This window comes from Artibeus jamaicensis, unplaced genomic scaffold, assembly GCF_021234435.1.
Source record: "Artibeus jamaicensis isolate MK-2021 breed Jamaican fruit bat unplaced genomic scaffold, CSHL_Jam_final contig_464, whole genome shotgun sequence".
Lineage (NCBI taxonomy): Eukaryota > Metazoa > Chordata > Mammalia > Chiroptera > Phyllostomidae > Artibeus > Artibeus jamaicensis.
Genome location: NW_026521842.1, coordinates 17,909,419 through 17,930,943, shown reverse-complemented (window position 1 = coordinate 17,930,943; position 21,525 = coordinate 17,909,419). Strand labels below are relative to the sequence as shown.

At 43.8% G+C, this 21,525-nt stretch overlaps 2 protein-coding genes across 2 annotated transcripts in view; both read left to right on the top strand.

The window, feature by feature from the left end:
* The window catches only part of CDH1 (cadherin 1), a 75,359-nt gene extending 69,508 nt beyond the window's left edge, over positions 1–5,851 (top strand). The window contains exons 14-16 of the mRNA XM_037162548.2: positions 1,292–1,422; positions 2,171–2,314; positions 4,228–5,851. Coding sequence (XP_037018443.2) covers positions 1,292–1,422; positions 2,171–2,314; positions 4,228–4,437 — 485 coding nt within the window. The 3' untranslated portion in view covers positions 4,438–5,851. The remainder of the gene's footprint in view (positions 1–1,291; positions 1,423–2,170; positions 2,315–4,227) is intronic.
* A 3,362-nt stretch (positions 5,852–9,213) lies between these two features.
* The window catches only part of TANGO6 (transport and golgi organization 6 homolog), a 158,056-nt gene continuing 145,744 nt past the window's right edge, over positions 9,214–21,525 (top strand). Inside the window, exons 1-2 of the mRNA XM_037162706.2 lie at positions 9,214–9,324; positions 18,473–19,110. Of these exons, the coding sequence (XP_037018601.2) occupies positions 9,228–9,324; positions 18,473–19,110 (735 nt within the window). The 5' untranslated portion in view covers positions 9,214–9,227. The remainder of the gene's footprint in view (positions 9,325–18,472; positions 19,111–21,525) is intronic.

Sequence of the window (21,525 nt, the reverse complement as noted above, 5' to 3'; positions counted from 1 at the left end):
TACAGCAGAAGCAGTGCCAGGATTCAGATTTCCAGCTTTTTATTCCTGATGGGCAATCAGAGAACTCATGTGTGTAAAGAACATTCTAGAGAGGCACCAGGGCATGAGAGTTCTTATATAGTCAGGCAGTATTTGATTTTTTACTGAGTGCTGAGCTTTGTGTCAGACCCTGGGGATGCTGGGGTTTTGGTGCAGCTGGGGTGGGCTGGTGTGCTTTGATGCCTGTTTCTTAAGCGACATTGAAGTAATATTCCCATAAGAAGCAACCTTCTAGGAGCAATGCCACGCCTCTCTCTGGCTCTCACTTGCTCTGAGCTCTGTGTGGATGGGGGCTACTCGCCACTTGCATTGTCCTCAGCGCTGTGTCCTCCGTGCTGGGACAGGTCTTGGCCCACCAAGGAAGTGCTCAGTATTCCTGCCTAATGAATTATGGCCACAGGAGTTAAGTTGCTTAGTTTTGGATAAGATTTTGGAATCTTTCTCATTTCAGAAAGAATAGGTAGGTTGGGTACTTCTAAGGAATCTTCTCCCCAAGTTTGTGTAATTTTCTGTTTCATTACAATAATGCTCCTTCAGGGTATCATATATTGGTATTTGGGCCCAAGCATCTGTAAAGAAAACACACTGAATTACATATATTTTTCACTTATCATAAATAGTTTAATTTTTTAAAATTAAATGTTAATTATATATATCTTAGAACTATCCCAAGATCAGATGAAAACCTTGGAGATAAAGTAGCTTTTAAAACTTGCTTACATGATTTTTATCTTGAGAGAAGAAATATACCAAGTGATTTTTTTAAATAGTCTATGCCTCGCCCCTATAACTGATATAAGATGCACATATTAATCACATTTAGGCTGACCAAATTCTGCTCACAAAACTGCAGTGGCATCAGTGCACTCAGAACCGAAGCCAGCATCCTGCCAGTGGTCCACGTGTCCTGGCCCCGCCCTCTGGCCTCGACATTTCTTCCCCCCTCACTCACCCTGCTGCAGCCACGCCAGCTTCCTCATCCCCAGTCACACTGAGCATGCTCCTGCCTCGTGCGTGGCCTTGGCCCATGACGTTTCCACTGGTCGGTTTAAGATCCAGTGGTGAATTTAAGACCACACTTGAATTCACATGTTATTGTCCAGTCTGTTGTGCTGGATTTGTTGTCTTCAGGGCTGTGCGAATCACCACGTGGGTTGTCTGACAGCCGCCTCTCTGGGGTTCGCTCTGTGACAGCTGCAGCTTACAGAATTACTGAGCTCCGCCTCTCACCACTGTCTCTTCCCCTTTACAGTCCTGATTCTGCTGCTTCTGCTGTTTCTTCGGAGGAAACGGGTGGTCAAAGAGCCCTTACTGCCCCCAGAAGATGACACCCGGGACAATGTTTATTACTATGATGAAGAAGGAGGTGGCGAAGAGGACCAGGTGGGTTTTTTAAACTGTAGTAAAAATCTTAATGGCAAACACTGTATTTGGAAGAAGCTTTGGTTAGAAGGCAGACATTTGAAATAGCTCTGTGTCACTCTGTGTGTTATTATTTTTAAAGCCTCACCCAAGGACACAGACGTTGTCACTGGGCATCACATTAATACAACATTGCTGACAGTTATTGATCGCTTACTTTTCTGCACTCAGATGACTGAGCAGAGGCACAGAGCAGTTAAGCAACTCGTCCAAAGTCACACAGCTAGGCAGCATTAGAACCAGGTAGCTCGACTCCAAAGCCTACTGTCCTCATTGCTAGTTTCAGAACATGAACTCCATTCAAAGTACCTTTGGCATGGAGCAACGGATCTATTTTAATATTTCATTTTCCCTGAGTTATTTGAGCTATACTAAACTTTTTTTTTCTTTCTATAGATGTTAAATCTTTGAGCTTTATTTTTCCTAATTTGGAGATGGTCTTAACTTGCCTTGGTCAGTATGGTGCAGTCATCTCCATCTGTACACACAGGTGTTCCTCACAATCCTTTTATGCTATGTTGGTGCTGTTTTGAAGACTCCTCAGCTGAAAACTATCATTTTGGGTTGTGTTGGCACATGCTACTGATATCACCCAGCTGCAGCTAAGGCACTACTGAGCACTATAACCTATAAACAACCCACCTGGAACCCTGGGTTTGTGACTGCTTCAGGTTTACTCTTTGCTCTGCTTTTACCTTTTTCTCCAAAGGACTTCGACTTGAGCCAGTTGCACAGGGGCCTGGATGCTCGGCCGGAAGTGACCCGCAATGACGTGGCTCCACCCCTCTTGGGTGTGCCCCACTATCGGCCCCGCCCTGCCAACCCGGATGAAATTGGAAACTTCATTGATGAAGTAAGTAAGCGAAGTCAAAAGACCCAGCTCCTCTCTTAACTTAGAAAAGAGCAGTTGTGTCAAAAGTGAGGAAGAATCTAGATTCTCCCCTTTAGCACATTTTCATCTTGCATGATCCCTGAGCCCTGTTTTACTCTGTGTGGGGGTGTCATCTGAATTTTAGAAACAATAGCATTTTGAATTGGCCTTTGTGGATCTGCGGAGTCCATATGGCAAAACCAAGAATCATGAAGGGATTTAATAGAATTAGAAAAGGAACTACAGAAATTCAAAGTCAATCCAGTTTGGCTTCACTAATGGGCCTCTTTCCCTCTACATCCCACTGATGGTTGTTAATGTTAAATACGTATTACAAGTCTGTCTACCTGAGGGCCAGAAAAATACCATTCATGATGTATTTGTCAGAAATGCATTCAGCTATAAATATCAGAAGCTTAAATAGAAGTAGATTTACCTTTTGCAAGTAGAAGGCTGGGGTAAGCAGTTGAGGCTGGAATAGCAGCCTCTCCTACTTTCCTGCTGCATGCTAAAAACATGTATGTCCTTTTCCTCATGTTTATTGTCTCATGACCACAAGATGGCTCCCACGCTTCCAAGCCTTGAGTCTGTATTCCAGTTGGGATGAAGTAGGAAGGGCAGAACAGAGGGCAAAAATCTTTCTGCTAGGAAACTGCTGTGCAAGAAGGGTGTTGAATCCTACATGTTAGTGTCCAGAACTGTCACAAGATTGCCCCTATCAGCAGTGGAAGGTGGGAAATGACACACTTAACTAATTAGTTTAGGGTAGGATGAGGATGAAATGGGGCTGGAATGGGCACAAATCCAATTAAGATGTTATAGCAAGACCTGTTTTGTTTTTGTTTTTTTTAAGACTTTATTTATTTATTTTTAGAGGGGAAGGAAGGGAGAAAGAGAGAGAGAAACATCAATGTGTGGTTGCCTCTCACGTGGCCCCCACTGGGGACCTGGCGGGCAACCCAGGCATGTGCCCTGACTGGGAATTGAACTGGTGACCCTTTGGTTCACAGCCTGTGCTCAATCCACTGAGCTATACCAGCCAGGGCGAGACCTGTTTTCTTAAACTCTGTTATCCGATCACTTGCTCAGTTACTGGAAAGAGTTTCAGGGCTTGTCTGTTGGTCCAGTTGCTGCCTGTGGCCAGTGTTCATGGTAGGGCTAACTTTGCTTTAGCTTCCCACGGGAGCTCTTTTCACCGAGGACTGTACAAAGCACAGCGGTGTGGGCAGTGACAGACCACATCCATTCCTACCGCTGGGTCTTAAAGAAAACTGGCAACCGGAAGGGCTGGTCTCAACCATCCTTTTTAGATAGATACATCTGGATTCAGATTCTTTCCTCCATTTACATTCATTTGCATGTTATTATATTCGACTGTAGTTTTTTTTTTTTAATTACTAAAAGGATATGGCTTGTTATTTTAAATATATAAATTATGACAAAGTACATAAAGAAAAAATATATAAGTTCTTTCTTAGTTCTTCTGACCCTACTACCGGAATGAACCCTTAACGGTTTGGCATTCATCCTTCCCGGCCTTTTGGACCGAAATGCAGCCTCTGTGGGTCAGTGTGACTGTCCTCATTTTTTTTTAGCCTCTGTCCATCCAGATTGGTTGGTGCTTACATCTCCCCTGCCTACATATAATTTACCCTTTTAGTTCAGGGGGGAAATATGCTGTGTACTTTCCCATAACTTTCTTTTCTTAAACAACATGTCATGCCTGTCTTCCACTACAGTTTGTATGAACTCACTTTATTAGTGTTGATTGCTCTTGGTGTCTACAGGATGGTTGCATTGTCACACGGTCCACTTTGCACCAGGGGGAGGCATCCCGCCTGGTGACAGGTGTGTGGTTCCTTTCACTGAAAGACCCTGTTGTTTTCCTTCTTTAGAACTTGAAGGCGGCCGACAGTGACCCCACTGCCCCCCCTTATGACTCTCTGCTCGTGTTTGATTATGAAGGAAGTGGTTCCGAAGCCGCTAGTCTGAGCTCCCTGAACTCCTCGGAGTCAGACCAAGACCAGGACTATGACTACCTGAACGAATGGGGCAGTCGCTTCAAGAAGCTGGCGGACATGTACGGAGGTGGCGAGGACGACTAGGGGACTCGAGACAGATGGGCAGAGGGGTCCCTATACTCATGTGATGGGAAATGGAGGAAGAATTTTTCTGGCCTTTCGGCTCCCTTCACTTGATGAATTTCTGGGGAAGAGAGACTGTGATCAGTGATACAGTTAGGGTAGTTATGATTTCCACTTTATAGATCTTAATCTGTGTGCTAGAAACAATTTGACTCCTTTTTTTCCTTTCATCACTCTTTTTATAAGCTTGCAAATTGCTGATTTTCTTAAGGGCTTTGTTTCATTTTTTAAAAGGAAGGGGAGGGGTCAACTGCACTATTTTTTTTTTTTGTATCTATATAAATTTTTTATTTTTAATTTGTGTAGATTTTTTTAATCCTATCACTGCACCGGAGTCTCATGTTCCGATATTCACTCTCACTACTTCTGAATTTACATTGCCCCAGACATGAGTTCTCTGAGTCAGAAACTACTGGGCCCTTTAAGGGTAAGGGGCTCTGTCATAGTCTGGCCATGTCATGACTGGGTATTGTACAGTTTTCTTTTCTCATCTCCTGAGTATGTAACTTGTCCTGAGTTAGAATGATTGTCATGTGAATGTCAGTATGAGATACTTTGGCTCTAAATGAGCATTGACCGGAAGAGGAGGTGATAAGTTTTCAGGTGCCATTTAACTCTTAATGTTTATCTAAAACAAAGGAGTGATATTTGAATATTTTGAGGCTCAGAACAGTGCCTGAAGTGTTGCAGCCACAGAGAGAAGATTTGGCATGTCGCAGCAGATGGAAAACGTGAAACGTGGGCTTGGTGTCACTGAGCCTGGCGATTTAGGAAACTGAGCCTGAGAATGGTTGAGGTGGCTCTACCTCTAGTCCTGCAAATTCTGGAAAAATGGAAGAATCTCAACATGTGCTTCCTACCAGGGTCTTTCTTTCCACCATGGTTTGTATCTGAAGTCCAGAATTCCCATACGCTTGCTTTCGTTGGTGTCCACAGAAAATACTGGCTGATATGGACACGTTGGCCCCAAATTCCAAGAAAACGAAGTGTGTCGGAAAACCCAAAGTTTTCCTTAAGGAGCAGGGGAGGTGGGGGTAAGGACTCAATTTGGATATTCTTCTGGTTGAATGTGGTCATCAGGAAACTTTTGACAACCCCGGGAAAGAAGTTTATCTGTGTTGCTTTACTGTCTGTCAACAGTCTTTTGAAGAAAACAAAAAATCATTCCTGCAATCACTTCTTGGAACTGTTTTGATTTTTCAGGAATTTGAACTCAGATGTAATTCTGTGTAGACTGTCACTGTAGTGTTGAGTGTGTATGTGTGCAGGTGATGATAATTTGTATTTCTTTGAGGGTGGAAAAGGAAAGCAGTTTAGGCTGATAAACTTGATATTCATTTTTATAAATTTTATTAAAGAATTTTGTTAAATCATTGTCAAACTTGTTTTATTTGCTTACACCACAGTTATAGGCAAGACCAATGATGGATGAGTCTAACCATGGAGAAAGAAACTATGGAGGAGGAGTTCAACTTTCTAAAATATTAAAAAAAATTTTTAATTGTAAAATATATATAACATTGTACCTTTAAAAATAATTTGTGTTTTTTTTTATGTTTTAAAGATTTTATTTATTTTTAGAGAGAGGGAAAGGAGAAAGAAAGGGAGAGAAACATCAATTAGTTGCCTCTCTCACACCCACAACCCAGGCATGTGCCCGGACTGGGAATCGAACCAGTGACCTTTCTGTCTACAGGCCAATGCTCAATTCCCTGAGTCACACCATCCAGGGCACATTTTACTATTTTTAATTGTACAGTTAAATTGTGATAAGTAATACCCTTAAAAGGGAGAAAAATCGTGACACATACTACACTGTGATGTCCAGTGAAACAAGCCAAACACGAAATGACAACTACTGTGTGATTCCATATAAATTGGGTACCTAGAATAGTCCATTTTATAGAGATAGAAAGTAGAGCAGAGGTTATGGGACCATGGAAAGGAGGGGGTGGGGAGTTACTGAACGGGAGTAGAGATTCACTTTGGGACGGTGAAAAGCTCTGGAGATAGATAGTGGTGATGGCTATACACAACACTGTAAATGGATTTAATATCACTGGATTGTTCTCTTTAACATGGTTGGGTTTTATGTCTATTTTACCACGATAAAATCAGCGGAAAGTAGGATAAGGGTAAAGATAGAAGAGTAATGGTTCTACAGACAACAACATTAAATTGTTCACAGAGTACCACGCCGACCAGTGTGGCTCAGTTGTTGGGCAACCTTCCACAAAGTGAATGGTTGCCGGTTTGATTCTAGGTCAGGGCAGATGCCTGGGTGGTGGGTTTGGTCCCCAGTTGGGGGCACATACGAGAGGCAGCTGATTGATGTTTCTCTTTCACATCAATGTTTCCCTTTCTCCCTCCCCCTCTCTTAAAAAAAATAAACATTTAAAAGAAGAAAACTGTTTACAAATTACTTACCATATTCAGGGGGCCATACCCTCAGGGAAGAGGGACTTCTGAGAAAGACTAGAGAGAAGGTCGCTGGGCCAGGCCAGGAGCCTGGCCAGTGAACTGTGCGTCTGCTTCCCTCTTGCTGGTTCTGAAGATCCTGACCAGGCAGTATGTGGTGAAGACACCAAGACAGGAGCCATGCTGCCTGAGTTCAGTCAAGTTCTGGTTTGTCCTTTCCAGCTGTGGGCTCATACAAGTTACTTAACCTTTCCCTATCTCCATCCAGTATAAAGGTAACTTTCCATAGGAGGTTGTGAGACTAGATATGTATAAAGCATTTGGGTCATAGCAGTGCTCTGCTAAATGTTAGCTTTTATTTTTATTATTAATGAGTACAGTAAGGGAGTTTTTGGGTAGAGATCATTTAAGCGAAAGCAGGATGTTAGAGAAAAGGCCAAGGTAGATTGGATTTAGTGGGTCAGATAGAATCAGTCAAGTATTTTGAGCAGAGCTATGTGAACCAAAGGGGTGTTCTGTGAAGGCACATCTGTTTTCCGGTTTTGATGAACTGGCTTGAAGAGACCGAAGACAGCAAAGAGCCTCTGAAGTTGGAGTTGCAATAGGGATGAAGGGATCCAGAATATACTACTAACAGGGTTTTTCCCTGAACTCCCCTTCTCTGCCTCCCAAAATAATTCAAGAGTCCTAAATCTCCCCAGGAGTTTCACCAAGAGGGAGGACTGACTGCTATCACCAGGGACTAGAGGAGCACTGCTGGGATAGGAAATCACCTAAACATATTTTCACAAAACTATCATGTCTCCCATCTATTCTCCTAAGGGCTCTTTTCTCTTTCCTCAAGAAGTCATTTGTCTCACCCCCAGATTCTAATCACCTCTTTGAGTCACATTTTGCTGTGAATTCTCTAAGATGTGAATAAAAATCTGTTTTCTCTCACTGATCTGTCTTTTGTCAGTTTAATTTCCAAGCCCCAATATTAAGAACCCAATTAAGTAGAGGGAAATTTCCTTGTGACAAGTATCTGATTGATAGCAAAGGGAGTGGTAACATAAATGAAGCCCTGGCCGTGTGGTTCAACTGGTTGCAGTGCAGTTCATCCCATATACCAAAAAGTGGTGGAGTTTAATCCTAGTCTGGGGCATGTAATTGATGGCAGGAGGCAATTGATTGATGTTTCTCTCTCTCTGAAATCAATAAACATACCTTAAGGTGAGGGTTTTAAAAAAATACTCATTTGGTGGCTACAGTGAGCTAACCCACATTTTTAAAGAAAGTGAAAACAAGCTTTAGTAATGTCTTTTTTGTTGAGTGGGTGGTGAGGGTTATCACAGACTAAGGTTTTCAGACCAGCAGAGTAAAAATTTAGGGGTCAATTGTGGGAAATAGAATGCAACCATTCCACTTATTACATGATAGAAACAAACCCTTAACCCTTAATTCCCAGGGGTATTTACTGGGAATTAAGTTATTGATAACTATTAGATGTTATAGCCTTCTTAATTCTGGGTTGACCAATTTCCTGCCTGCTTCATTAGGTCTCCCAGTATTTTGGTATATGAATATTTTCATCCTGAAATATATATTATTTCATGATAAGCTACTTCTAATAACCTTTTATTGATTTTGAGAGAGAGGAATGGAGACAAATACGTTCCTCTTTTTTTCCTTTTTTATTATAAGACCTTTCATTACAAAAATCATAAGCATGTAATTCTTTTTAAAAAATTTTTGTTTTCAAACACAGTTGTCTTCACTTTCCCTTTACCATCCACCCCCTCCCTACCCACAGCGCACCTCCCATCCCCAATCCTATGCCCCTTAGGTTTTGTCAGTGGGTCCTTTATATGTTGCTCTTCTTATTTATGAATTCATTGGTTGATTTTTGTATGTGCCCAGTGGAACTAGCAACCTTGGCGTATAGAGATGCTCTGAGTTACTGTGCCAGGGCCAATTCCCTTCTTGCAGTTAATTGTGCATCTAAGCAGGTTGTGTTATCTGTGGGATTAAAAAAAATTATTCATTGACTTAGAGACAGGAACCTTGTTCCATTTATTTATGCATTTATTAGTTGCTTCTTCTGTGTACCTGACCATGGGTCAGACCCGCAATCAGAAGGACTAACCAAATGAGCTACCCCAGGGAGACTAAAGAGGCCGGGGGGGGAAGGAAGTTAAGTGGGTGTTCCTGACCGAATCGCTCCGCCCCATACCGATGGCTCCACCCCCATCACCGGCGGCTCCTGCCACACTCAACATGGCGGCGGCGAGGGTCACGGTTGCGCTCTGCCCAGGCGCTTGAGCTGGTCACGTCCGACGCGTGCCACTCTAGTCATGGCGGATCTCCGGCATGACTGGGGCAGCGGGGCTCCTGAAACGTGCGGTCTGGAGCAGATTTTGGAGGCGTTGAAGCTGCTGCTGAGCCCGGGAGGTGAGAAGACAGCCCTCCGCGCTGGGCTGCACCCGGGACTCTCAGGGCCGCCAGTCTTCCACGGCTGCCCTGGATCCTACACGGTGCGCCCCCAGGCCCTCGCGGGGCCTCCAGCCTGGCGGCCGCCCTGACCCTGGAAGCTTTGGGCATTGTCCAGCCTCACACTACGGTTGAGGAAACCCAGGCTCAAGGAGGCATGGGATTCGTTGAATATTGATGCTAACTAGGGTCTCTTGAGCGCTTACTTTTTTTTTGGTGGGCACTGTGTAAGTGCCTTGGTACGGGGTTTCATTCAGTCTCCACTGCAGCGCTCAAGGCAGGGACTGCAGCAACAGCTTCAGAGAGGGTAGGCGTTCGTGACGATGAGGTGAAGTCCCAACCTCTTGAGGGCGCAGAATCTAATGTGGATGCTGGAAATTTGTACAAAATGTAGAGGAGTCCCGAAAAGGCAACCAATGACTTTTGAGCTGGGTATGGGGGTAGTATTTAGTGATTTACAGTCTGGGACAGATTTACAGTTGCTTTTGATCTTTCGTGGTGACAAGATCTTCCCAATTTAGAATCTTAAGATACCTTGGGAGGAGTGCGTTACCCTGGCACTCACCTTTCACAGCCGCAGACACTCAAGTCTCACTGAAGACCCAAGTAAACTGCCCAAAGATCATGCGGTCCAGATAGGACGCGGACCTAGAATCTAGGTCTACCGAAACCCCTTCTCAGACGAAAGCAAATTATTCCATGTGGATCCTCAGGTGTTATCTGGAGATTTGAGAAAGGAAACATTGGAGTGGCTTTTGGGGGGGGGAGGGGCTTAGTTAGGGTGAGCAAAGTAAGGTACACGAAGCAGCATGAGTTGATGTTCCAAGTCTCAAATTTGACACACGCAGCCCCTTCAGCCCCCCACCCACCCAAACTGCGAAAACTCCCACATACCTGGTGAAAGTGAGAATAAGTTATTAATAATAGTTATTGAGTGCTTATGAAGTATCAATCCCTGTACTATGATGTATCATTCAATGCTCACAACAATCCAATGAGCTAGGTATTACTCGTATTCCATTTTACAGATGTTGGAACCAAGGCTCAGGTACATTGGAAACTGCTCAGTGTTAGCCTATTGAGTGGCCAAGCGGGTATTTGAATTCAGGAGGTTTCCCCAATAGTGTGACAACTACACTACGTTGCCTCGAGGAGGAAACGGCAGGATAGAGTTTTAACTTGCTAATTGAGAGGACATTTGTCTAGCAACTGCGACTATCTCAGATATGACTGAAAGCAAAGTTAAATAAGCAAAAAATTTGGAAGTAATTATCACAAAGCACATGTAACTTCATTTATAGAAGGCCTCTAAGTCTTGAAGAGTATATGCTGGAATTACATGCATGAACTCAAAGTCCAACCATTCTTATTTGAAAAAGAATAAGTTTTTAGTATGGTTAAATGATATTGTTTTCCACACAAAGTTGCCTGCTGTTTTCTTTGATCATATCAGGTGCTGAGGGAATGAAAATAAACCTGTGCATTCCGAGTATTTACATGTCCCTGATGGACAGAGAGAGTTGAGGAGACAGGATGAAAATATTGGTTAAAATTGCAGCTCCCTGAATTAAATCTTTTTTGATCTGTAAACTTTCTACTTTTGAGGTAACATGTACTGAGAATTAACTGCATATAGTATTTATCCTCAGTGCTGCTGGAAATACAAAAATGTGTAACAACTTGTGCTCTCAAGCTTCTCATCTGTTTGAGGAGGTGGTACTATACATATATATAAACCACACATAGTGAACACGGCAGGATAACGCTAGTGGTGGGTGGATGGCACAGTTAACAACAGGTGAGTCTGTGGAAGGCCACGGGAGGAGAAGTGAGTCTGGGTGGGAATTCACATTCGGGCCACCAGGAGTTCGGCTGCATTAGGCGTCTCTTTTCCCCTGTTTTCCATTTCTGTTCTCTAGCACGGGGCAGATAAGAGTATCTCCATCTTCATTTTTAGAAATCGTGTAAGCAGGATTTGAAAGGGGTTTATTAATTTTAGTGTTTTGTTTGTTAAAAAAGGGGACCAGTGAATGCCTAAATGTAGATGCACTGGACTGTTGTCATTAACTGAGTTACAGCGGGGAGAAGGGGCTGACAATGTCCATAATGTGTAAGTAATGGAGCTGCATCCCACTCAGTCTTGCGTGCCACATTATTCTGTACTCGGAACTTAATAAAAAGTGCCACACAAATAGTGAAGTCTGTTTTTAAATGTCACAAAGCCTAGATATTTAAATTGGTGATTGGAGAGAATAGATAATGCTGTTCACGAGGGCACCATTTCAACTTTAAAAAAGGATTTAATTTGAAGAAATAAACACATAAAGCAAACTACAGTACAGCTGTTACTCAGATAAATGGACAAATTTGGGAAACATTGTTTTAAGGCAGCAGATCTCAAATTTTTTGGTTTCAGCACTCTTTTACACTCTTAAAAATTGCTGAGGACTTAAAAGAGATTTTCTGTGGGTTATATGTACCAATATTTACTATGTGAGAAATGAAGACCTTAAGAAAAACCTTTTACACTTATTTAAAAATAACATTAATAACCACATGACATGTTAACATAATGCCATTTTTAATGAAAACTGTGTTTTGCAAAGTAAGATAACTTAGTGGGAAGAGTGGCATTGTTTAACATTTTTGTAAGTTTCATTAATGTCTGGCTTAGTAGAAGACAGCTATATTTTTATATTTCCTTCTCCAGTCTGTCATGATAGGTTGTTCTGATTGAAGTAGATGGAGAAAATATAGACTCACATAGTTATGTAGTTGGAAAAAGGGAGGAATTTCAATCCCTTTTCAGATAATTGTGTGTGTTCTTTGATACTGTGCTAAAAACAAGAATTTCTTAAAGGTTAGTTGCCCTGTGGAACCTGAACTCAGTGACTTTTTTATACTTGGTACTCTCATGAGAGAATGAGAGCATAAAAGGCAAGTAATGCCTTATTATTAATATGAAAATAGTTTTGACCTTGCAGACTGCCTGAGAGATTCTTGGGAAGCCCCCTTGAAACCCCGACCCTGTACCACAGGTTGAAAACTGCTGCTTTAAGGGAATGCCTTTATTTTCAAGATTTTATTTTTTATCACCAGTAGAGGGCAGAAGAGTCTGCTTTATTAAAGGGCTCCTGATAAATAGCTTTTGTTTTAAATCACTTTCTTTGTGTCCCTTGTTTGGGTTCAAAGATTTGATAAAGTCACCAGAAGTCACTTAGAGGTTGTTTAGTGATCTGAATGGGTAGCAGCAACCAGCTTCGAGAGCACGAATTTCCTTTTTAGGTGTTTTTAGCCAAAGGAACCACATTTCATGCTGGTGAGTCAGAACACGCCCTGGACCGCCCCAGAGAAGTACTGGAAAATTCTCCTGATTCTTATTATTTTAAAAGAACAATGTTATTATACCTTTTTATTTTTATCAAGTAGTTTATGTTCCTTAGAGTAGAACTTAAAAACAGAGAGAGAAGCTAAAAGAAGAAAATTAAAATGTCCTCAATTCCACTATCTCGAGATTGCATTTTGGGAAATGCTATTTTTCTTTTTGACAAGGTCTCATATACTACCCACTGTTTTATAACCTTAAAGTAGCCTTTGTTTTAGTATAGAAACAATACGTATTTACTGTAAAATTTTTTTTATAATGAAGCCAAAAAGAAAAAGCCCTGTCTCCTCACTGTTTCCTCCCTCTCTCAATAAATCATTTATTTTAGTTTTAGTTTGTTCTTCCATTGCTTTTTTTTTAAAAGCAAGTAATATATTTCATATTCCCTTCCATTCTTACGCAAAAGGTGGCATACTATATAAATATTTCTATGCTTTAGTTTCAATTTTAGTTTGTAGATTTTACAGAGAGAAGGAGGGGGAGAGAGAAAGAAAGACATTGATTTGTTGTTCCACTTACTGATGCATTCATTGGGTGATTCTTGTATGTTCCCTGAACCCACAGTCTTGGTGTGTGGGGATGACTCTAACCAACCCAGCCAGGGCTACTTTTAATTTAATTTTATTATTAATTAATTTTTTCTTTTTTGAAGTTTTATCAAGAAATCTTTTTTAAATTATATTTTATTGATTATGCTATTACAGTTTTCCTGACTCTTCCCCAATTTCCCCTTCCACCCAGTGCCCCCCACTCCCTCAGGCAAGCCCCCCACCATTGGTCATGTCCTTGGGTCATGCTTATAAGTTCTTTGGCTACTCCATTTCCTATGCTGTACTTTACATCCCCAAGGCTATTTTGTAATCTACCTATTTGTACTTCTTAATCCCCTCACATTTTCACCCATTCTCCCCCTCTGCCCTCTCATCTGGCAACCTTCTGGGAACTAACTTCTTTTCTTTTGCTTTTTTTTTTTAAATTTTTTATTGATTATGCCGTTACAGTTGTTCTATTCCCCCTTCATTCCCCTCCACCCTGCACCCCATCCCCACCATTACCCCCCTTTAGTTTATGTCCATGTGTCTCAAGTTCTTTAGATTCTATATTTTCCATGCTATTCTTGCCCCCCCCCATTTTCTACCTACTGTCTATGCTACTTATTTTCTGTACCTTCTCCCCCCTTATCCTCCTCCCACTCCCCTGTTGCTAACCCTCCTTGAGATCTTCATTTCTCTGTTTCCACTCCTGATCTACCTGTCCTTTTAGTTTGCTTTTGTTTTAGGTGTGGTTGTTAATAACTGTGAGTTTGCTGTCCTTTCACTGTTCATGTTTCTTTAACTTCTTTTTCTTCGATAAGTCCCTTTAGCATTTCATATAATAAGGGCTTGGTGATGATGAACTCCTTGAATTTGATCTTATCTGAGAAGCACTTTATCTGTCCTTCCATTTTAAATGAAAGTTTTGCTGGATAGAGCAATCTTGGTTGTAGGTCTTTGGATTTCATGACTTGGAATACCTCTTTCCAGCCCCTTCTTGCCTGTAAGGTCTCTTTTGAGAAATCTGCTGACAGTCTGATGGGAACTCCTTTGTAGGTGACTGTCCCCTTATGTCTTGCTGCTTCTAGGATTCTCTCCTTCGTTTTAATCTTGGCTAATGTAATTATGATGTGCCTTGGTGTGTTCCTTCTTGGGTCCAACTTCTTTGGTACTCTCTGAGCTTCCCGGATTTCCTGGAAGTCTATTTCCTTTGCCAGATTGGGGAAATTCTCCTTTATTATTTGCTCAAATAAGTTTTCCACTGGTGGCTGTGCCTTTCCCCCTTCTGGTACCCCTATAATTCGGATGTTGGAGCGTTTAAAGATGTCCTGGAGGTTCCTAAGACTCTCCTCATTTCTTTGAATTCTTGCTTCTTGACTCTTTTCTGTTTGGCCATTATTTGCTTTCTTCTGGTCCACTCCATTGATTTGAGTCCCAGTTTCCTTTTCATTGCTATTGGTGTCCTGTGCAATTCCATTCATTTCAATTAGTTTCGCCTTCATATATTTGTCTAATTTGTGGCTATAATCAACCAGTTCTGTGAGGATCCTGATCACCAGTGTTTTAAACTGTGCGTCTGAGAGTTTTGCTATTTCTTCATCGCTTAGATGTATAGGCTCTGGGGCTTTGAGATCTTGAGCCATTTTTGGTCTGTTCGAGTCCTTTAAGTGTGAGGAGCGGAGCCTTGGACTCCCAGGTCGCTGGGTTGTGACGCTGTATGTGGGGGCGTGGTCAGAGCAGGGAAATGGTGGCGCCCTCCCTGCCTCTAGCTGCGGGACCCGCTGGGTCCCGGTCCAACCGCCCACTCCCTCGCTTGTCTGTCTGCGCACGAATGAGCGACCACAGTCAACCTGCAGCCCTGCTCCCTCGCTGTTTCCCTGCGGTCGCTCACTGGGTCGCTCACTGGGTCGCTCACTAGGTCCAACCCTGCGCCTGGATTCCGCGTGTCTGGATTCTGGGCGCCTGAGTCTGTCTGACCGAGTTTTCCTGTGCAACCCCGCTCCACCAGCTGCTGGTTTCGCCCCTTACTGGTCAGGCTGAAGAATTTGTTGTTAACAGACTTCCAAAAAGTTCAATTTTCTGTGTTCTGGCTGTGTTTTCTGTTGCTAATATTTAGTTGTCTCTAAACTTGGTTGTGTAAGAAGGCACGGCTTATCCACCTATGCCTCCATCTTGGCGGAAGTCTCTTTTGCTTTTAAGAGTCTCTCTTTATCTTTGACCTTTGGCCTTTTAATTATGATGTATCTTGGAGTGGACCTCTTTGCATCCATCATAATTGGGACTCTGCACTTCCTAGACTACTTCACCAAACTAGGGAAGTTTTCTTTCACTATTTTTCCAGATAGATTTTTAATTTCTTGCTCTTTTCTCCTTCTGGCACCTCTATGATTCAAATGTCGGACCTCTTAACGTTGTCCCAGAGGTTGCTCACACTATCCTCACTTTTTGCATTCTTTTCTCTTGTTCTGCAGGGTTGTTTTTTGTTTCTTTATGTTCCAGATCATTGATTCAATTCTCAGGTGCATTCCCTCTACTCTTGTTTCCCTGTAAATTATTCTTTATAATACTAGTGTGCCTTTTGTTTCTGACTGGGTCTTTGTATACTTTTGAGGACCTCACTAAGTTCCTTGAGCATCCTTATAAACATTGTTTTGGACTCTATCTGATAGATTGCTTATCTCCATTTCATTTAGCTCTTTTTCTGGAATTTTGATCTGTCCTTTCATGTGGGCCATGTTTCTTTGTCTCCTCATTTTGGCAGTTTGTTTCTATCTATTAGGTAGAGCTGCTTTGACTCTGTGCCTTGGTAGTGTGGCCTAATGTAGTAGGTGTCCTGTAGGGTCCAGTGGCACAGCCTCCCCTATCACCCAATCTGGATACTCAATGTGCATTCTTTGTGTGGGCTGAGTACACCCTCCTCTTGTAGCTGAGCCTTGGTTTCTGTTGGCAGATCAATGGGAGGGATTTACCCAGGCCAGGCACCTGCACAGTTTGGCTGTGACCACTGACCACCAATCTCCACTCTCTGTGGAGGATCAGCTCTGCGGGGCAGAGTGGTGGTGCTCTGACATGGTCTGTGGCTGTCCACTGGGTGCGTTGGTCCTGTGTTTTGCCTGGGACACCCTGCCTGAGCTATAAAGCAAGCTGAGAAGGCTATTTCTTGTGCTACTTGGAGAGTCCTAGGTGGAGCCAAGTTGTGAATCTGTTCTGGCTGTGTTAGGGCTCTCTGAAGCCAGCTGTTGCTTGTGTGATAGGATTTAGGAGCCAAGACCAGCCATTCTTTTGGAAAAGCAGCTTGGGTGGGCCTGTAAGTTGGGTCCGCTAGAGCCTCTGTGGATGTCCATGGTGAGTCACACAGTGTTAGCGGGGGTGATGGAGTCTCAGAAAAGGCACCTGTCTACTGGCTCTGTCGGGGGAGGGCTCAGCAAAGGGACAATGGCCTCTGCTCTCCTAGGTGCCAGACACTTCAGTCTCTCCCTGCATACCACTAGTGCCCTTCAAGCTGCTACCCCGGTGCTGGAGCTCAGAGGGAGCGAGTCTGAGTAGGTGGGTCCATGTGTGGGTTCCTCAAGAGAAACCGCTTAGGGCTCTAGCAACCTCCTCCACTCACTCAGTCCTCACTGTTTTTCCAGCCAGAAGTTGGGATTTATCTTCCTGGCACTGGAACACTGGGCTGGGGGGCCTGGTGTGGGTCTGGGACTCTTTGCTCCTGGAAAATTTCTCCTGAATTTTTATCCCTGTGGGTGTGAGGTGAGGGTAGCCCATTCTGCATCCCCACCCCTCCTGCCAGTTTGGATGGATGCAGTTTCTTCGGTTCTGTAGTTGTCAGATGTCCATTCAACTCAATTTCTGATGTTCCCGAGAGATGGTTGTTCTATAATTTTTAAAAAAGAATTTTTTTATGTATTTACTTTTAGAGAGGGGAAGGGAGGGAGAAAGAGAGGGAGAGAAACATCAATGTGTGGTTTCCTCTCACGTGTCCCCCCGCATCAGAGACCTGGCCTGCAACTCAGGCAAGTGCCTTGACTGGGAATAGAACAAGTGACCCTTTGGCGCAAAGGTCCACGCTTAATCCACTGAGCCACACCAGCCAGGGCTCAATCAGTTTTCTATTAATAGACACTTGGGTTGTTTCAAGTCTTTTGTTAGTACAAGAAGCACCACAATCTACGATGAATACCTTGCGTATATGTCATTTTTGCCTGTGTATTTATAGGATAGATTCCTAAAAATGTAATTGCTTGGCCAAAGGGTAAATGCCTATGTAATTTTGCTACATATGCCAAGTTTCTGTCCTTCGGGAGGTGCCATTTTAGTTCCTACCAGAAATGTATGAATAGTGTGTGTTTCTCCCAAACCTTGCCACTTAATGTGTGATAAAATTTGGATATTAGCAGGTTGGTAGATGGAAAGTGCTATTTTAGTACAGTTTTTTAAATTTACCTTTCTTTTAGGAGCAAAGTTAATTGTTATCATGTTTAAAATTCATTTGCATTTTTGTGTGGACTTCATATCTTTTGCCTACATAGTATTTTGTATTCTTTGTTCACTTTAGAATATATTTAATGAAAATGTCATCAAATAGTGTTCATTATCATTTAATGGCTGCACTGAGAACAGGTTGAATGAATCTTCAGTGGTAAATGTTCAGCTTTCTAAATTTCTGTTCTAGCTACAATTGAAGCCCAGTAAGGGGACTAAGACTTGGCCTCTGCCTTCAGAACACAAGTGGAGTCTTGGCTGATGTGGCTCAGTGGACTGAGTGCTAGCCTGTGAACCAAAGGGTCACTGGTTCGATTCCCAGTCCAGGTGCATGCCTGGGTTGCAGGCCAGGTCCCCAGTGGGGAGCGTGCAAGAGGCAACCACACATTGATGTTTTTGTCCCTTTCCCCTCTGTCTAAAAATAAAATGAAATCTTGAAAAAAGAAAAGGACACAAGTAGAATAGAAACAAGCTAGATGAAGTGTAACATGTTAGGGGCTCTATTCTGACTACATCGAAGTGCTATGGGAAGGGAGGAAATGTGGTCCTGAATTCTGCCTGGGCTGGGGCGGCGCGATTAGGGAGGTTTCCAGAGGCCACGGCCTGAGCCGGGGCTCAGAGTGAACTGGAGTGGGCAAGGCATTCCCACTGCGGAAGTGCAGTTCATTTTCCATGTATATTATTTCTCTCTCTCTTTTTTTCTTAAAAGGATCAGGCTCCAGTTCACTGCAGATCACAAAACACGATGTCTTGTTGGCTACTTTAAAATCTAACCTGTCTGCTTTGGAGAAATGCCTGAAGGAGCCTCACTGGAAGAAACTGCAACTGCTAAGGGAGGAAATGGCCAACAAGGCAGAATGGCCGCAGAGCTCTGTGGACGTCACCTGGAGTTTCACCTCTCAGGCCTTGCTGTTGCTCCTGTGCTTGAAGGAAACCATGCTGCGCCTGGCAGCCGATTTCAGTCCAGGTAAAGCCGACCCCCGGACTCCGGAAGCCGCCCCGGCCCTGAGCCCAGATACACTCAGTATCTCCCAGCAGAAGACCATCCAGTCAGTTTTACAGTTTGTAGTCACCTTGGGGGTCTGTCCTTACCTCATGCCTGGTGTCGGAGTCCCTTTGAGATGCAGGACGGAGTTTGGGGCTGTTGTTCAAGACGTGGTGTGTCTCGATGCTGCCCCCGGTGCCACCCGGAGACTGTATGCCAGCTGCAGGGTCCTCCTAGATGTTGCTCAGCACGCCTCTCTGGGGAGCCTGATTTTCTGCCGCCATTTCGGGGATATCGCCGCTGGTCTGTGCCAACTGGGATTCTGCCCAACCAAGAGAAAACCACTAAAGTCCGAGGAAGAGGTAAAATATATGTTGAGAGAGAGAGAGAGAGGCTATGAATATGTTTTTGTGAGTCTGTGTGAATATGTGTATATATGTTTGTGTGTGGTTATTATGAAAGATAATTCTTAGTTCTTTGGAAAGGGACTGATGGAAAGATCTAGAATTCCTGTTGAATGTCAAAGCATATCCAGTAGCTAACTGAATCTTTTTGGGGGTCGGAGCTTTCACCTGTTAGACGTTAGCCCTTTGCACAGCTGGAGAGGCCACTTCACCTGTCCCTTCTCGTCATTAAATGGAACAGCTATCGCAGGCTATTTCTTTGAGCCTCTGTTTCCTTTTTTTAGAAATTATTTTATTGTTGTTCTTATTTCTTTATTTTTAGAGAGAGGGGGGGGGAGGAAGAAAGAGAGGGAGAGAAACATCGATGTGAGAGAGAAACACTGATTGGTTGCCTCTTGCATGCACCTGACCAGGGACTGAACTTGCAACCCATGCATTTGCCCTGACCAGGAATTGAACCCCTGACCTTGGGCTTTGCAGGATGATACCCAACCAACTGAGCCACACCAAGGCCATTTCCTTTTTTATAAAGTTGTATATAAATCCTTGGAAGGTGGTTGTGAGGATTTAGGTTAATATGTGTAGAGTACCTAGCCCAATCCCAATAGTGGCTCATCAAAAAGTAATTCCTACTAATACTACTAGTAGACTCTCCATGGCTTCTTCATTAAAATTCTTGGTAGGGTTAAATGAGATAAAGTAGGTAAAGCACCCGGTACACTGCATAATTCAGTCCATGTTCGTTGTTATCATCAGACGTTAGGGGCGTGTGTTGCTGACAGTAGGTGAGGTTTTGAGTATCTGGACTGCGAAGGTGCTGTGGAAGTTACAGAAGCGTAGGACGCAGTCCTTTTCTCAAACAGCTCCCGCATTAACTGGGGAGACAAGACGCACGAGTCTAACACTGCAGCGACCTCTGCTCCCCATGAGAGACCCACCCACATTGGCGTAGGACCTGGCCTGAAGAAGCTGTTACTGTGTGAGTGTGGCGAGGGTCAGGGCAGCTCGTTCACAGGGTAGTTCCTCGGCCACTGCAGCCAGACCTCACAGTGCCCACCCTCCTCGTTTCCTTGTCACCTTCCTGTCACCTTCCAACTCCTTTTCTTTTTATCTATCTATCTATCTATCTATCTATCTATCTATCTATCTATCATCTGTCTATCTATCTATCTATCTATCTATCTATCTATCTATCTATCTAGATATCTTTAGAGAGGGAAGGGAAGGGAGGAGAGAGGGGGAGAGAGGGAGAGAAATATCAATGTATGGTTGCCTCTCATGCATCCCCTGCTGGGAACTGGCCTGCAACCCAGGCATGTGCCCTGACTGGGAATCAAACCTCGATCCTTTGGTTCACGGGCCCACGCTCAGTCCACTGAGCTACACCAGCCAGTGCCCAACTCCTTTTCTGTTTGTTCCCTTTGCTATTCTCTCTCCTTCCTGTGCTCACAGACATTAACCTAAAAGCCGCTGTCACTTGAGCAGTGACGGGAATGCATGAGCTCCCCCAGCTCCCCAGCACCTTTATGTGGAGCAGAGCACTGTGCTTTTTACCACAGGACTCACGCCCTGTCAGTTCTGTCAACTCCAGTTGTGTGCACTTCCTGATACAGGGGCATCTGGTCGACAGGCTTCATTACTGTTCCTGGGGCTAGGCAGTGCCCAGGGATCTCGGGCAGGAGGGGGAAAAAGGGAAACACACAAGAAGGGCCAAATGGGAAGGTGGGAGAAGGCATTGACAGAAGGGGAAACCTGAAGTTGGACAAGCCCCAGCTCTAGCCACTGCCCTAAGCAGCTCCCGGTCCTCTGTTTGCTAAACAAACCGTAGTACCCTGGCTGCTTGCTGTACCCTGGTTGCTTTGGCAGTTACCAAATATGGACTGTACTGTTGAGGCCCAAGGGGGCCCCATAAATAGCACCCCTCCTTGGTACCCAAGTTCTGAATAAGTTAAAAAACATTTAACAGTGCAAGAGAGATGAAAATTCAAGACATCATCTCTATTACTCATAAATATAAAGTTGGAGGATATTGCTTCTAGATAGAGACACACGGGCTTCCCAACAGTGGATCCCAGAGTTAGACACACTTACTACTCCCTCCTCCCACTCCCATTTTAAGGAGGGCTGGGAAACTGCAGCACCTCTGCCCCATGGCGTGGGAGGGGCCTCTATGAAGCCCAGGGCAAGGAAGAGCAGAACAGAATGTGCACTCCTTCCAAAGAAGTGGAAGAGGAGCGAGCTGAGCTGCGCGTGCCAAAGCCAGGCAGGCGGTTTACTCCACACTCATCCTGAGGGTGAGTCAGTAGGACCCCCTGCACAGAGGTGAGTGAGGCAATGGAGAGAGGGCCAGGGGTGTTTCAGTGTTACTGCTCC